A 17,154-nucleotide genomic window follows, 5' to 3' on the forward strand; every position below is an offset into this window, starting at 1 on the left:
CAGCACCCCGAAACCCTCCTCACTGCCCTGCCCCATAGACCGACCTCCCCTCCCCTCCTCAGCACCCCCAAACCCTCCTCACTGCCCTGCCCCATAGACCGACCTCCCCTCCCCTCCTCAGCACCCCCAAACCCTCCTCACTGCCCTGCCCCATAGACCGACCTCCCCTCCCCTCCTCAGCACCCCCAAACCCTCCTCACTGCCCTGCCCCATAGACCGACCTCCCCTCCCCTCCTCAGCACCCCCAAACCCTCCTCACTGCCCTGCCCCATAGACCGACCTCCCCTCCCCTCCTCAGCACCCCTAACAACCCTCCTCACTGCCCTGCCCCATAGACCGACCTCCCCTCCCCTCCTCAGCACCCCTAACAACCCTCCTCACTGCCCTGCCCCATAGACCGACCTCCCCTCCCCTCCTCAGCACCCCTAACAACCCTCCTCACTGCCCTGCCCCATAGACCGACCTCCCCTCCCCTCCTCAGCACCCCCAAACCCTCCTCACTGCCCTGCCCCATAGACCGACATCCCCTCCCCTCCTCAGCACCCCCAAACCCTCCTCACTGCCCTGCCCTATAGACCGACCTCTCCTCCCCTCCTCAGCACCCCCAAACCCTCCTCACTGCCCTGCCCCATAGACCGACCTCCCCTCCCCTCCTCAGCACCCCGAAACCCTCCTCACTGCCCTGCCCCATAGACCAACCTCCCCTCCCCTCATCAGCACCCCTAACAACCCTCCTCACTGCCCTGCCCCATAGACCGACCTCCCCTCCCCTCCTCAGCACCCCCAAACCCTCCTCACTGCCCTGCCCCATAGACCGACCTCCCCTCCCCTCCTCAGCACCCCTAACAACCCTCCTCACTGCCCTGCCCCATAGACCGACCTCCCCTCCCCTCCTCAGCACCCCCAAACCCTCCTCACTGCCCTGCCCCATAGACCGACCTCCCCTCCCCTCCTCAGCACCCCCAAACCCTCCTCACTGCCCTGCCCCCATAGACCGACCTCCCCTCCCCTCATCAGCACCCCCAAACCCTCCTCACTGCCCTGCCCCATAGACCGACCTCCCCTCCCCTCCTCAGCACCCCGAAACCCTCCTCACTGCCCTGCCCCATAGACCGACCTCCCCTCCCCTCCTCAGCACCCCCAAACCCTCCTCACTGCCCTGCCCCATAGACCGACCTCCCCTCCCCTTCTCAGCACCCCTAACAACCCTCCTCACTGCCCTGCCCCATAGACCGACCTCCCCTCCCCTCCTCAGCACCCCCAAACCCTCCTCACTGCCCTGCCCCATAGACCGACCTCCCCTCCCCTCCTCAGCACCCCTAACAACCCTCCTCACTGCCCTGCCCCATAGACCGACCTCCCCTCCCCTCCTCAGCACCCCTAACAACCCTCCTCACTGCCCTGCCCCATAGACCGACCTCCCCTCCCCTCCTCAGCACCCCTAACAACCCTCCTCACTGCCCTGCCCCATAGACCGACCTCACCTCCCCAGCACCCCTAACAACCCTCCTCACTGCCCTGCCCCATAGACCGACCTCCCCTCCCCTCCTCAGCACCCCTAACAACCCTCCTCACTGCCCTGCCCCATAGACCGACCTCCCCTCCCCTCCTCAGCACCCCCAAACCCTCCTCACTGCCCAGCCCCATAGACCGACCTCCCCTCCCCTCATCAGCACCCCTAACAACCCTCCTCACTGCCCTGCTCCCATAGACTGACCTCCCCTCGCCTCATCAGCACCCTTAACAACCCTCCTCACTGCCCTGCCCCATAGACCGACCTCTTCTCCCCTCCTCAGCACCCCCAAACCCTCCTCACTGCCCTGCCCCATAGACCGACCTCCCCTCCCCTCCTCAGCACCCCTAACAACCCTCCTCACTGCCCTGCCCCATAGACCGACCTCCCCTCCCCTCCCCTCCTCAGCACCCCCAAACCCTCCTCACTGCCCTGCCCCATAGACCGACATCCCCTCCCCTCCTCAGCACCCCGAAACCCTCCTCACTGCCCTGCCCCATAGACCGACCTCCCCTCCCCTCATCAGCACCCCTAACAACCCTCCTCACTGCCCTGCCCCATAGACCGACATCCCCTCCCCTCCTCAGCACCCCGAAACCCTCCTCACTGCCCTGCCCCATAGACCGACCTCCCCTCCCCTCCTCAGCACCCCCAAACCCTCCTCACTGCCCTGCCCCATAGACGGACATCCCCTCCCCTCCTCAGCACCCCGAAACCCTCCTCACTGCCCTGCCCCATAGACCGACCTCCCCTCCCCTCATCAGCACCCCTAACAACCCTCCTCACTGCCCTGCCCCATAGACCGACATCCCCTCCCCTCCTCAGCACCCCCAAACCCTCCTCACTGCCCTGCCCCATAGACCGACCTCCCCTCCCCTCATCAGCACCCCCAAACCCTCCTCACTGCCCTGCCCCATAGACCGACATCCCCTCCCCTCCTCAGCACCCCGAAACCCTCCTCACTGCCCTGCCCCATAGACCGACCTCCCCTCCCCTCATCAGCACCCCCAAACCCTCCTCACTGCCCTGCCCCATAGACCGAAATCCCCTCCCCTCCTCAGCACCCCCAAACCCTCCTCACTGCCCTGCCCCCATAGACAGACCTCCCCTCCCCTCATCAGCACCCCTAACAACCCTCCTCACTGCCCTGCCCCCATAGACCGACCTCCCCTCCCCTCATCAGCACCCCTAACAACCCTCCTCACTGCCCTGCCCCATAGACCGACCTCCCCTCCCCTCATCAGCACCCCTAACAACCCTCCTCACTGCCCTGCCCCATAGACCGACCTCCCCTCCCCTCATCAGCACCCCTAACAACCCTCCTCACTGCCCTGCCCCATAGACCGACCTCCCCTCCCCTCCTCAGCACCCCCAAACCCTCCTCACTGCCCTGCCCCATAGACCGACCTCCCCTCCCCTCATCAGCACCCCTAACAACCCTCCTCACTGCCCTGCCCCATAGACCGACCTCCCCTCCCCTCCTCAGCACCCCCAAACCCTCCTCACTGCCCTGCCCCATAGACCGACCTCCCCTCCCCTCATCAGCACCCTGAAACCCTCCTCACTGCCCTGCCCCCATAGACCGACCTCCCCTCCCCTCCTCAGCACCCCCAAACCCTCCTCACTGCCCTGCCCCATAGACCGACCTCCCCTCCCCTCATCAGCACCCCAAACCCTCCTCACTGCCCTGCCCCCATAGACCCAGCACCCCCAAACCCTCCTCACTGCCCTGCCCCATAGACCGACCTCTCCTCCCCTCCTCAGCACCCCCAAACCCTCCTCACTGCCCTGCCCCATAGACCGACCTCCCCTCCCCTCCTCAGCACCCCTAACAACCCTCCTCACTGCCCTGCCCCATAGACCGACCTCCCCTTCCCTCCTCAGCACCCCCAAACCCTCCTCACTGCCCTGCCCCATAGACCGACCTCCCCTCCCCTCATCAGCACCCCCAAACCCTCCTCACTGCCCTGCCCCATAGACCGACCTCCCCTCCCCTCCTCAGCACCCCCAAACCCTCCTCACTGCCCTGCCCCATAGACCGACCTCCCCTCCCCTCATCAGCACCCCTAACAACCCTCCTCACTGCCCTGCCCCATAGACCGACCTCCCCTCCCCTCCTCAGCACCCGCAAACCCTCCTCACTGCCCTGCCCCATAGACCGACCTCCCCTCCCCTCCTCAGCACCCCCAAACCCTCCTCACTGCCCTGCCCCATAGACCGACCTCCCCTCCCCTCCTCAGCACCCCAAACCTTCCTCACTGCCCTGCCCCATAGACCGACCTCCCCTGCTCTCATCAGCACCCTGAAACCCTCCTCACTGCCCTGCCCCCATAGACCGACCTCCCCTCCCCTCCTCAGCACCCCTAACAACCCTCCTCACTGCCCTGCCCCATAGAGCGACCTCCCCTCCCCTCCTCAGCACCCCAAACCTTCCTCACTGCCCTGCCCCATAGACCGACCTCCCCTCCCCTCATCAGCACCCCCAAACCCTCCTCACTGCCCTGCCCCATAGACCGACCTCCCCTCCCCTCATCAGCACCCCTAACAACCCTCCTCACTGCCCTGCCCCATAGACCGACCTCCCCTCCCCTCATCAGCACCCCCAAACCCTCCTCACTGCCCTGCCCCATAGACCGACCTCCTCTCCCCTCCTCAGCACCCCCAAACCCTCCTCACTGCCCTGCCCCATAGACCGACCTCCCCTCCCCTCATCAGCACCCCAAACCCTCCTCACTGCCCTGCCCCATAGACCGACCTCCCCTCCCCTCATCAGCACCCCCAAACCCTCCTCACTGCCTAGCCCCATAGACCGACCTCCCCTCCCCTCCTCAGCACCCCCAAACCCTCCTCACTGCCCTGCCCCATAGACCGACCTCCCCTCCCCTCCTCAGCACCCCCAAACCCTCCTCACTGCTCTGCCCCATAGACCGACCTCCCCTCCCCTCCTCAGCACCCCCAAACCCTCCTCACTGCCCTGCCCCATAGACCGACCTCCCCTCCCCTCCTCAGCACCCCAAACCCTCCTCACTGCCCTGCCCCATAGACCGACCTCCCCTCCCCTCTTCAGCACCCCAAACCCTCCTCACTGCCCTGCCCCATAGACCGACCTCCCCTCCCCTCATCAGCACCCCAAACCCTCCTCACTGCCCTGCCCCATAGACCGACCTCCCCTCCCCTCCCCTCATCAGCACCCCAAACCCTCCTCACTGCCCTGCCCCATAGACCGACCTCCCCTCCCCTCATCAGCACCCCCAAACCCTCCTCACTGCCCTGCCCCATAGACCGACCTCCCCTCCCCTCATCAGCACCCCCAAACCCTCCTCACTGCCCTGCCCCATAGACCGACCTCCCCTCCCCTCCTCAGCACCCCTAACAACCCTCCTCACTGCCCTGCCCCATAGACCGACCTCCCCTCCCCTCCTCAGCACCCCTAACAACCCTCCTCACTGCCCTGCCCCATAGACCGACCTCCCCTCCCCTCCTCAGCACCCCCAAACCCTCCTCACTGCCCTGCCCCATAGACCGACCTCCCCTCCCCTCCTCAGCACCCCCAAACCCTCCTCACTGCCCTGCCCCATAGACCGACCTCCCCTCCCCTCCTCAGCACCCCCAAACCCTCCTCACTGCCCTGCCCCATAGACCGACCTCCCCTCCCCTCCTCAGCACCCCCAAACCCTCCTCACTGCCCTGCCCCATAGACCGACCTCCCCTCCCCTCCTCAGCACCCCAAACCTTCCTCACTGCCCTGCCCCATGGACCGACCTCCCCTCCCCTCATCAGCACCCTGAAACCGTCCTCACTGCCCTGCCCCCATAGACCGACCTCCCCTCCCCTCCTCAGCACCCCCAAACCCTCCTCACTGCCCTGCCCCATAGACCGACCTCCCCTCCCCTCCTCAGCACCCCAAACCTTCCTCACTGCCCTGCCCCATAGACCGACCTCCCCTCCCCTCATCAGCACCCTGAAATCCTCCTCACTGCCCTGCCCCATAGACCGACCTCCCCTCCCCTCCTCAGCACCCCCAAACCCTCCTCACTGCCCTGCCCCATAGACCGACCTCCCCTCCCCTCCTCAGCACCCCTAACAACCCTCCTCACTGCCCTGCCCCATAGACCGACCTCCCCTCCCCTCCTCAGCACCCCTAACAACCCTCCTCACTGCCCTGCCCCATAGACCGACCTCCCCTCCCCTCCTCAGCACCCCCAAACCCTCCTCACTGCCCTGCCCCATAGACCGACCTCCCCTCCCCTCCTCAGCACCCCCAAACCCTTCTCACTGCCCTGCCCCATAGACCGACCTCCCCTCCCCTCCTCAGCACCCCAAACCTTCCTCACTGCCCTGCCCCATAGACCGACCTCCCCTCCCCTCATCAGCACCCCAAACCCTCCTCACTGCCCTGCCCCATAGACCGACCTCCTCTCCCCTCCCCTCATCAGCACCCCAAACCCTCCTCACTGCCCTGCCTCCATAGACCCAGCACCCCCAAACCCTCCTCACTGCCCTGCCCCATAGACCGACCTCCCCTCCCCTCCTCAGCACCCCCAAACCCTCCTCACTGCCCTGCCCCATAGACCGACCTCCCCTCCCCTCCTCAGCACCCCTAACAACCCTCCTCACTGCCCTGCCCCATAGACCGACCTCCCCTTCCCTCCTCAGCACCCCCAAACCCTCCTCACTGCCCTGCCCCATAGACCGACCTCCCCTTCCCTCCTCAGCACCCCCAAACCCTCCTCACTGCCCTGCCCCATAGACCGACCTCCCCTCCCCTCCTCAGCACCCCCAAACCTTCCTCACTGCCCTGCCCCATAGACCGACCTCCCCTCCCCTCATCAGCACCCCCAAACCCTCCTCACTGCCCTGCCCCATAGACCGACCTCCCCTCCCCTCATCAGCACCCCCAAACCCTCCTCACTGCCCTGCCCCATAGACCGACCTCCCCTCCCCTCCTCAGCACCCCAAACCCTCCTCACTGCCCTGCCCCATAGACCGACCTCCCCTCTCCTCCTCAGCACCCCCAAACCCTCCTCATTGCCCTGCCCCATAGACCGACCTCCCCTCCCCTCCTCAGCACCCCCAAACGCTCCTCACTGCCCTGCCCCATAGACCGACCTCCCCTCCCCTCCTCAGCACCCCCAAACCCTCCTCACTGCCCTGCCCCATAGACCGACCTCCCCTCCCCTCCTCAGCACCCCCAAACCCTCCTCACTGCCCTGCCCCATAGACCGACCTCCCCTCCCCTCCTCTCATCAGCACCCCCAAACCTTCCTCACTGCCCTGCCCCATAGACCGACCTCCCCTCCCCTCATCAGCACCCCGAAACCCACCTCACTGCCCTGCCCCATAGACCGACCTCCCCTCCCCTCCTCTCATCAGCACCCCCAAACCCTCCTCACTGCCCTGCCCCATAGACCGACCTCCCCTCCCCTCATCAGCACCCCAAACCCTCCTTACTGCCCTGCCCCCATAGACCGACCTCCCCTCCCCTCCTCTCATCAGCACCCCCAAACCTTCCTTACTGCCCTGCCCCCATAGACCGACCTCCCCTCGCCTCCCCTCATCAGCACCCCGAAACCCTCCTCACTGCCCTGCCCCCATAGACCGACCTCCCCTCGCCTCCTCAGCACCCCCAAACCCTCCTCACTGCCCTGCCCCATAGACCGACCTCCCCTCCCCTCATCAGCACCCCGAAACCCTCCTCACTGCCCTGCCCCCATAGACCGACCTCCCCTCCCCTCCTCTCATCAGCACCCCCAAACCTTCCTCACTGCCCTGCCCCATAGACCGATCTCCCCTCCCTTCCCCTCATCAGCACCCTGAAACCCTCCTCACTGCCCTGCCCCATAGACCGACCTCCCCTCCCCTCCTCTCATCAGCACCCCCAAACCCTCCTTACTGCCCTGCCCCCATAGACCGACCTCCCCTCCCCTCCTCTCATCAGCACCCCCAAACCCTCCTTACTGCCCTGCCCCCATAGACCGACCTCCCCTCCCCTCCTCTCATCAGCACCCTGAAACCCTCCTCACTGCCCTGCCCCATAGACCGACCTCCCCTCCCCTCCTCTCATCAGCACCCCCAAACCCTCCTCACTGCCCTGCCCCCATGGACCGACCTCCCCTCCTCTCATCAGCACCCGAAACCCTCCTCACTGCCCTGCCCCATAGACCGACCTCCCCTCCCCTCATCAGCACCCCAAAACCCTCCTCACTGCCCTGCCTCCATAGACCGACCTCCCCTCCCCTCATCAGCACCCTGAAACCCTCCTCACTGCCCTGCCCCCATAGACCGACCTCCCCTCCTCTCCTCAGCTCCCTGAAACCCTCCTCACTGCCCTGCCCCCATAGACGACCTCCCCTCCCCTCCTCAGCACCCCCAAACCCTCCTCACTGCCCTGCCCCCATAGACTGACCTCCCCTCTCCTCCTCAGCACCCCCAAACCCTCCTCACTGCCCTGCCCCCATAGACCGACCTCTCCTCATCAGCACTCCAAACCTTCCTCACTGCCGGGCCCCCATAGACCGACCTCCCCTCCCCTCCTCTCCTCAGCTCCCCGAAACCCTCCTCACTGCCCTGCCCCCATAGACGACCTCCCCTCCCCTCCTCAGCACCCCCAAATCCTCCTCACTGCCCTGCCCCCATAGACTGACCTCCCCTCTCCTCCTCAGCACCCCCAAACCCTCCTCACTGCCCTGCCCCCATAGACCGACCTCTCCTCATCAGCACTCCAAACCTTCCTCACTGCCGGGCCCCCATAGACCGACCTCCCCTCCCCTCCCCTCATTAGCACCCCCAAACCCTCCTCACTGCCCTGCCCCCATAGACCGACCTCCCCTCGCCTCATCAGCACCCCAAACCCTCCTCACTGCCCTGCCCCATAGACCGACCTCCCCTCCCCTTCCCTCATCAGCACCCCGAAACCCTCCTCACTGCCCTGCCCCCATAGACCGACCTCCCCTCATCAGCACTCCAAACCTTCCTCACTGCCAGGCCCCCATAGACCGACCTCCCCTTGCCTCATCAGCACCCCCAAACCCTCCTCACTGCCCTGCCCCATAGACTGACCTCCCCTCTCCTCCCCTCATCAGCTCCCTGAAACCCTCCTCACTGCCCTGCCTCCATAGACCGACCTCCCCTCCCCTCCTCAGCACCCCCAAACCCTCCTCACTGCCCTGCCCCATAGACCGACCTCCCCTCCCCTCATCAGCACCCCAAACCCTCCTCACTGCCCTGCCCCCATAGACCGACCTCCCCTCCCCTCATCAGCACCCCTAACAACCCTCCTCACTGCCCTGCCCCCATAGACCGACCTCCCCTCCCCTCCTCAGCACCCCCAAACCCTCCTCACTGCCCTGCCCCATAGACCGACCTCCCCTCCCCTCCTCAGCACCCCCAAACCCTCCTCACTGCCCTGCCCCATAGACCGACCTCCCCTCCCCTCATCAGCACCCCTAACAACCCTCCTCACTGCCCTGCCCCATAGACAGACCTCCCCTCCCCTCATCAGCACCCCAAACCCTCCTCACTGCCCTGCCCCCATAGACTGACCTCCCCTCTCCTCCTCAGCACCCCCAAACCCTCCTCACTGCCCTGCCCCCATAGACCGACCTCTCCTCATCAGCACTCCAAACCTTCCTCACTGCCGGGCCCCCATAGACCGACCTCCCCTCCCCTCCTCTCCTCAGCTCCCCGAAACCCTCCTCACTGCCCTGCCCCCATAGACGACCTCCCCTCCCCTCCTCAGCACCCCCAAATCCTCCTCACTGCCCTGCCCCCATAGACTGACCTCCCCTCTCCTCCTCAGCACCCCAAACCCTCCTCACTGCCCTGCTCCCATAGACCGACCTCTCCTCATCAGCACTCCAAACGTTCCTCACTGCCGGGCCCCCATAGACCGACCTCCCCTCCCCTCCCCTCATCAGCACCCCCAAACCCTCCTCACTGCCCTGCCCCCATAGACCGACCTCCCCTCGCCTCATCAGCACCCCAAACCCTCCTCACTGCCCTGCCCCATAGACCGACCTCCCCTCCCCTTCCCTCATCAGCACCCCGAAACCCTCCTCACTGCCCTGCCCCCATAGACCGACCTCCCCTCATCAGCACTCCAAACCTTCCTCACTGCCAGGCCCCCATAGACCGACCTCCCCTTGCCTCATCAGCACCCCCAAACCCTCCTCACTGCCCTGCCCCATAGACTGACCTCCCCTCTCCTCCCCTCATCAGCTCCCTGAAACCCTCCTCACTGCCCTGCCTCCATAGACCGACCTCCCCTCCCCTCCTCAGCACCCCCAAACCCTCCTCACTGCCCTGCCCCATAGACTGACCTCCCCTCGCCTCATCAGCACCCCTAACAACCCTCCTCACTGCCCTGCTCCCATAGACTGACCTCCCCTCGCCTCATCAGCACCCTTAACAACCCCCCTCACTGCCCTGTCCCTATAGACCTCCCTCACCTCATCAGCACCCCCAAAACCCTCCTCACTGCCCTGCCCCCATAGACCGACCTCCCCTCGCCTCACCTCATCACCCCAAAACCCTCCTCACTGCCCTGCCCCCGTAGACCTCCCTCGCCTCATCAGCACCCCAAAGCTTCCTCACTGCCCTGCCCCCGTATATCTCCCTCCCCTCATCTCATCAGGAGCCCCCTCCCCCAATGCCATGCCCCCATAACCTCCCTCCCCACAATGTACCTTCATGGACCGTTCCAAGAGGAAGTGTTTCCATGATGAACTTATGGTTGAAGCTCTGAAGAGGGCCAACAAGCAGGTCCAGTATCAAAGACAAAGGGACTTGCGGTTAGAGGGAAGGCATGGCAAGAGGCAAGCAGAAAGGCTCAGGCTGGCTGCACAGCTTGAGAACAGGGTTTCAGCACAGGAGCAGGCACTTGCTTTGCAGTTCCTGGAACATGAAAGGCAGCTAAGGGTGAAAGACATAGTTAAGCACAAAGAGCTGTTTGAGCAGCTGATATCATTAATCAGGGCCGGCTCCAGGCATCAGCGAAGGAAGCAGGTGCCTGCGACGGCCAATAGAAAGGGGCGGCACGTGCTGGTCTTCGGCGGCAATTCGGCAGCGGGTCCCTTAGTCCCTCTCAGAGGGAAGGACCCGCTGCCGAATTGCCGCTGAAGAATTAGGTGGCGTGGTAGAGCTGCCGCCCAAGTGCCGCCGATCGCAGCTTTATCTTTTTCTTTTTTCTTTTTTTTTTTTTTCCTCCCGCTTTGCCGCTTGGGGCGCAAAAAAGCTGGAACCGGCCCTGTCACTAAGGGCTACAAGAGTGCCGGTTCCTGCTGCATCACCCATACCATAGCCTGAGTCCTCTCTGTGATACCTTCAGATGTTGTCCAGAAACAGCGTGGAAAACTCCATGGCAGGTGGCCCATGCAATTGGGCCTCATGAGTAGCTGGGCAGGGCAACTTTGCTCCATGCAGTCCTCTATATTGCTCCCCTTCCCTGTCAATACCTCCACCACCTCCCCCAGTGCCAAGTGTTCAGCAAACAGGGAAAGAAGGGAAAAGAGGATGGGGGACCAGAGGACATACAACGGCAGGAGGTTCTGTGGTTACTTGTGTTTTGGTGTGGTAATAGGTAGCTGGCCTGCCTGGCAGTGGGTGAATGGGCAGTTGAACTTTTTAAATACATATTTATAAATAAAGCTTTTTATCAAGAAAGCTTATTGCTATCACTGCATCGGAGTGTATTTCAAATAATAAAGGTGAACGCATGATTAAGGACAATTAGAAATTAATATGCAAACCATATTCTTCAATACAGTTAGCTATATCAATCCATATTTAAATCAACCCCCTATTTGATAAGTTGTCATGTCATTCATAAGTACATTGCATGGCAATCAACCCCCACCCCTCCCCAGCACTGAAACCCCCCCACAATCAATGAGTTTCTTTCCCATCACATCATTGGTTCGTGCAAGTCCATAATGTGAGAGCACAAAGCATCCCTGACTTCTGTGGCCTGCATGCATCCAACTCCAGCTGTGGTTGGTGTCCCGTCTGGCTGAGGGTACCGATTCAGTGGCCCCTCCCTGTCATAGGCCCATTCAGGCGGAAATGGCTCACCTCTGGTTTTGCAAAGATTGTGATGAGCACAGCAAGCCACAGTGATGCGGACAGCATTGATGATGCTGGCGTCCAAACTGGTCTGTAGATACCTCCAGCAGGATTTCAGTCTGCCAAAAGCATTCACCAACCATTCTGCACCAGCTAAGAGTGTAATTAAACCTTTTGCCTGGGCCTCTGCAATCAGGTTACAGTTTCATAAGCCAAGGGAAAAGGGGGCATGCAGGGTCCTCCAGAATAACTGTGGGGACAGTAACACCATTTATGACACTGTGATTTGGTGGGAATAGCGTTCTAGCCTGTCCATGAACATAGACTCCTGCTTGGTGAAATATGAGTACATAAACCGCAGAGGGTTCTACTCCATTGTTACGCAGGCCCCGGTGGACCACAGAGGTCAATGTATGAATGTCAACATGGGTTGCACTGGCAAAGTTCATGTTTAAGAGCTTTGTCGAACTGGGAAGTAAAACCCTGCTTCTGTGAGGGACTGAGTGCATCCTGTGGTTCAGTAAATGCCCTTAAGACCCACTGTCTTCATTGCGGGGGTTAGAATGTGGGGAGTTATCCTTACAGGTTTGCACTCTAAATGTCATACAGTCATTGAGCCATAGACTTTAAGGTCAGAAGGGACCATCATGATCATCTAGTCTGACCTCCTGCACAGCGCAGGCCGCAGAATCTCACCCACGCACCCTGCAACAAACCCCTAACCTATGTCTGAGCCACTGAAGAACTCAAATCATGGTTTAAAGACTTCAAGGTGCAGAGAATCCTCCAGCAATTGACCTGTGCCCCACGCTGCAGAGGAAGGCGAAAAACCCTCAGGGCCTCTGCCAATCTGCCCTGGAGGAAAATTCCTTCCCGACCCCAAATATGGCAATCAGCTAAACCCGGAGCATGTGGGCAAGACTCACCAGCCAGACATTTAACGTAAGTTTGGTGTCAAGCCTGGATATGTCTCTGGTGGACATTAGTTATTTTTTTAAGTGTCTTTTTTTTTTGGTCTTAGATACGTTTTCAGTTAAACTCAAATAGAGTGTTATTCAATACAGAAACCTGAGAGACATTTCCCTCCCTCTTTTGTTTCTAATCCCTGTTTCATCTGAGGGTCGCTTTTTGTTTGTTTCCCCCCTTAGAACCAGTGGAAGAGTCTCTGCTGGAACAGTATGGATTCCCTGTAGCTGGAACAGAGACCAGATGTTACACAAATCATGCACTGTCTTATGATCAGGCAAAACGGGTACCTAGATGGGTGATTGAACATATTTCAAAACACAAGACACTGGGTATGTATGTATGTGTTTGTTTATTTTGATGGCACCCACAAGTGGGATAGGCACGTCACAGAAAATATATAAAGGGGTTAGGTCTTGTTCTGAAGATCTTTCAGTCTGTGACCCAATCCTGCAGTGAGCTCTGTGGAGGTAGATCCCTGTGCCCACTCAGAGTCTCACCAAAGTCAGTGAGGCTACATGGAAGTGCTGGGTTAATGACCCTAGTCCTGTAAAAGGAATCTGCCCGTGCAAGTCCTCGTGCCTGTTCTGAGTCCCATTTTCCTTACGTGACAAATGTGATGGGTTTGAGTATATTCCATACAGCCTGAAGGGGAGGGGTCAGGAAGGACAAGAGTTACAGGTACAGGATGAGGTGGTTGTACAGTTTACACAGACACATAGCTGGTGATTCAGCGGCTGTGTGTACATCTGAAATACTCATTTTTTGTAGGTGACCTTGCAGAAGTGGTCTTAAAAGGTGAAGTTAATGACTGTGAGGCTACCAATGTAAAATTAAACTACATAAACTAAGGCCCCAATGCCACACCCATTTACAAACATGCTTAACTTCACTCACTGGAATGGTCCCATTGAAGGCAGTGGGATTACTCAAGTGCTTAAAGGTGATCCTGGGGCAAATCTTTAGCTGCTGTAAATTGTTTTCGCTCTAGTCAATGGAGCTATCACAGTTTACACCAGTTGAGGATCTACCTCATGTCTGTCTTTGCAGGATCAGTCTGAATTAATCAGAATAGCTCTATGAGAGATTTAGTTAAAATATAAAGTGCCAGAAAAATAGGAATATGTAATATGTAGCCCTGAAATAACATTTTTGGGAAAGTTGAATCAAGTGGGATCAACTGATCAAAACCAAATAACACATTGTATTACATATGTTACTCAGTATGTAACACATAGTCTTTGTAACCCATTACTTACATTGCCTCAATTCCCCTAAACTGTTTTCACCATCTGAATGAAATGCAAATAATATACAACCATCTTAATTTAAATTTATAGAATTATTTCAGTTTTAATATTGCAAGTTGTTACTGGTAACAAAGGTACCTGCATAACTGCAAAATAAGTAGCATCCCTTTAGCTATATCTCAATCACAATCTTCAGGGTAGCTTTCAAAACTACAGACATGATCCTGAAAGCACTTAGAACTGCCTATAAGTAGTCCCATTGACTTCAGTAGTTCATAAGATGAAAGCAGTAATTTTAAAATTGTATTCAAGTATCTGTAACCATCTGACATGTTAAAATATTGTCCAAAGTATCAGAATCAAACTAACCAGCCAGTTGAGATTAAACATCTTGAGACATGCAATTCTGATATATGTCTGATTGCTACTCTGATTAAGACAGTTCTATCAAAATTGAGGTGGAAAATAATACTCAGATCATATATAGAATCCTGAAATGTAAGCAGTTTGGGAAGGCACATTGGGAAACAGCTTTTTATTCTGTAATGATGACGGTTCTCTAATAACCTAACAATTTAGTATGTTGTTCCTCAGGCAACGCAGATCGAAGGCACTGCAAATTCAGACCAGATCCTAGTATCCCGCTCATGTTTAGTGCTGTCAATGAAGACTACATTGGGAGCGGGTGGTCGCGAGGACATATGGCACCAGCAGGAGATAACAAATTTTCAATAGTGAGAATTCTTCTTAACTTATGTCTGTCAGTGGGAGGGTGATCTAAAATTTATTTATAATGGGGTTTTTTTGAGAGGAAGCATGGCCTACTTGTTGAGGGACAAGACATGGAATCAGGAGTTCTGGGTTTTCATCCTGATTGTGCTGTAGACTTGCCGTGTGAAACTGAGCAACTCACAACTTTCTATGCCCTGGCTTCTCTATCTGCAACACGGGGATGATTTACCTATCACACCTTAAAGGTCTCTTCTGATGCTTAGTTAGTGGAGGAAAGCAGCACTGTCCTCTTTGCCAACAGGTACTGAGATATTTAAACCTTGATGGACAAAGCACTAGCAAACATACCATAAAGAGCTGCCCTGCACTGGCAGGGGAATAATTTAGATGGTTTAAAGGTTTATTCCCTTTCTAATTCTGTGTATGAAGTGAATTAAGGCAGCGTTTCTCCAAGTTCGGGTTGTGACCCAGTACTGGGTCATGGTATGTCAGGCACTGGGTCGTTCTGGTCAGCACTGCCAACCGGGACGTTAAAAGTCCCGTCGGTGGTGCTGCCCAGCTAAGACAGGCTAGTGCCTACCTATTCCGACACTGCGCTGCACCCCGGAAGCTGCCAGCAGCGAGTCCGGCTTCTAGGCAGGGGGCCACGGGGCTCTGTGCGCTGCCCCTACCCCGAGCACTGGCTCTGCACTCCCATTGGCTGGGAACAGGCCAATGGGCACTGGGGGGGCGGTGCCTGTGGGCGAGAGTTGTGCAAAGCCGCTTGCGCGCCTCCACCTAGGAGCCGGACCTGCTGCTGGCCGCTTCTGGGGTGCAGTGCAGTCCGCGGTGCCAGGACAGGCAGGAAGCCTGCCTCCACACCAGGCTGCACCGCTGATTGGTAGCCGCCGGAGGTAAGACCATACCCCAGCCATGCCTTAGCTCCTCCAAACCTGGAACCCCTCCTGCACCCCAAACCCCTCATCCCTGGCCCCACCCCAGAGCCTGCACCCCCAGCCCAGAGCCCTGACCTCCTCCCACACCCCAACCCCCTGCCCCAGCCCAGAGCCCCCTCCCACACTCTGAACCCCTTATTCCCAGCCCCACCCTGCAGACCTCACCCCCGCACCCCAACCCTCTGCCCCAACCCTGAGCCCCTCCCATACCCCAAACCTCTCATCCTCAGCTCCGTTAGGTCATGGGCATCAACAATTTTCTTCAACTGGGTCCCCAGAAAAAAAGATTGAAAACCAGTGCATTCAGGGACTGCTTTACCATTTGCCTTCGATGTCCTCTTAAAGTCTACAAAAAGTGTCTTTTCTTACCTGATCTATGAAGTTGTAAGATAAGCGTGCCAAAATATTGGTCCCTTTAATCCTTTGGCTGACTAACAAAGCAGCCTTGATTCTATCTGGTCCTAGTTTGATTTTGTTCCATAATATAGATGATTTGCTATTTAGGAAGCAGACTGAAAGTACGTTCTGTCCTGAAATGTAATATGCTGTGGAGCAGGGTGATGGCAGCACTGTTATGTCATAGATTAATGCACTAGTCATTTTACTTATAGTGGAAGGGTCACTGATGAATTTTGTCTGTTCTTCCAGCTATTTCAACATGTTTAGCAGCCTGTACAATGAAGCCCAGGACTAAAATAGGGTTAGATATGTTAACTGGAATATTTCACAGTACAACCACTACCTGTACTAAGCATTGTTCTAAATATTGCTGCCAGATCCTTAACTTCTATGAATAAGGAGAATCTGAAAGAGCACTTAAAAATGAAATAAAATAATAAGATGCAGGATAAGAGCCTGAGATTTTACTTTCATGTTTTTTCACATATTTGTAAATGTATAGGACCAGAAGAAGGCCAAGATTACTTCTTCTCTGGAATTATTTGGGCCTCAATCCTGAAATGTTTATGCACCTTCTTAACTGTACTCTCAATTTGTAAAGTTAAACAGGTGCATAAACCTTTGCGTGATCAGGGTCTTGATGACCATTTCATCATCTGCACCCTATATCTTTTTAAAATTGTAAAATGTTAGTAATGTAAAACCTTTCCTGACGAATAAAAGCAAAAACATATTGAACCAATCTGGGAAATAAGAACCGTAAGTGCAAATTTCCCTCCCCTTCAGAAAAGGCATCCAGCTACTCTCAAACTAATTACAAACTAATGCCCCTTTAATTCCATACTGTCATTCAATGTTATGCTTAAGTATTATTTTGTTTGTCTGCTGGCTCCAAAAGTGGATACACTTGTGAATGTTTCTATAGAATGATAGATGGGCCTGAGCTGCAAAGATCGTATCCCAATTTTCCATCTCTACTTCTGCCCCAGTACTTCGGCGGTGCTCTGATCTAGGATTTTGATTTTACCCGTTATGTAAATAATGTCCATCTGTGAAGTTTGGATCTAGATATGGATTCTGATTCCAAACCCTCCTAAAGTTTGGCTTTGTTTTCAGCCCATCTCAATAGCATTTCAATAACATGGCACCATTTTCTTTCTTTATACAGCAAGCTATGGCTGAAACATTTTACCTGTCCAACATTGTGCCCCAGAATTACAAGAATAATGCTGGATTCTGGAACAGGTGAGATGTTACTTTTGGATGGACTAAGTGTAAGATGAAGACTAAGTTTAAGTCA

At 57.2% G+C, this 17,154-nt stretch overlaps 1 protein-coding gene across 1 annotated transcript in view; it reads left to right on the plus strand.

Annotated features, from left to right (window-relative positions):
* The window catches only part of EXOG (exo/endonuclease G), a 48,214-nt gene that overhangs the window by 880 nt on the left and 30,180 nt on the right, over positions 1-17,154 (plus strand). Inside the window, exons 2-4 of the mRNA XM_054021225.1 lie at positions 12,721-12,870; positions 14,383-14,522; positions 17,023-17,099. Of these exons, the coding sequence (XP_053877200.1) occupies positions 12,721-12,870; positions 14,383-14,522; positions 17,023-17,099 (367 nt within the window). The remainder of the gene's footprint in view (positions 1-12,720; positions 12,871-14,382; positions 14,523-17,022; positions 17,100-17,154) is intronic.

The sequence above is a fragment of the Malaclemys terrapin genome, chromosome 2, assembly GCF_027887155.1.
Source record: "Malaclemys terrapin pileata isolate rMalTer1 chromosome 2, rMalTer1.hap1, whole genome shotgun sequence".
Classification (NCBI taxonomy): domain Eukaryota; kingdom Metazoa; phylum Chordata; order Testudines; family Emydidae; genus Malaclemys; species Malaclemys terrapin.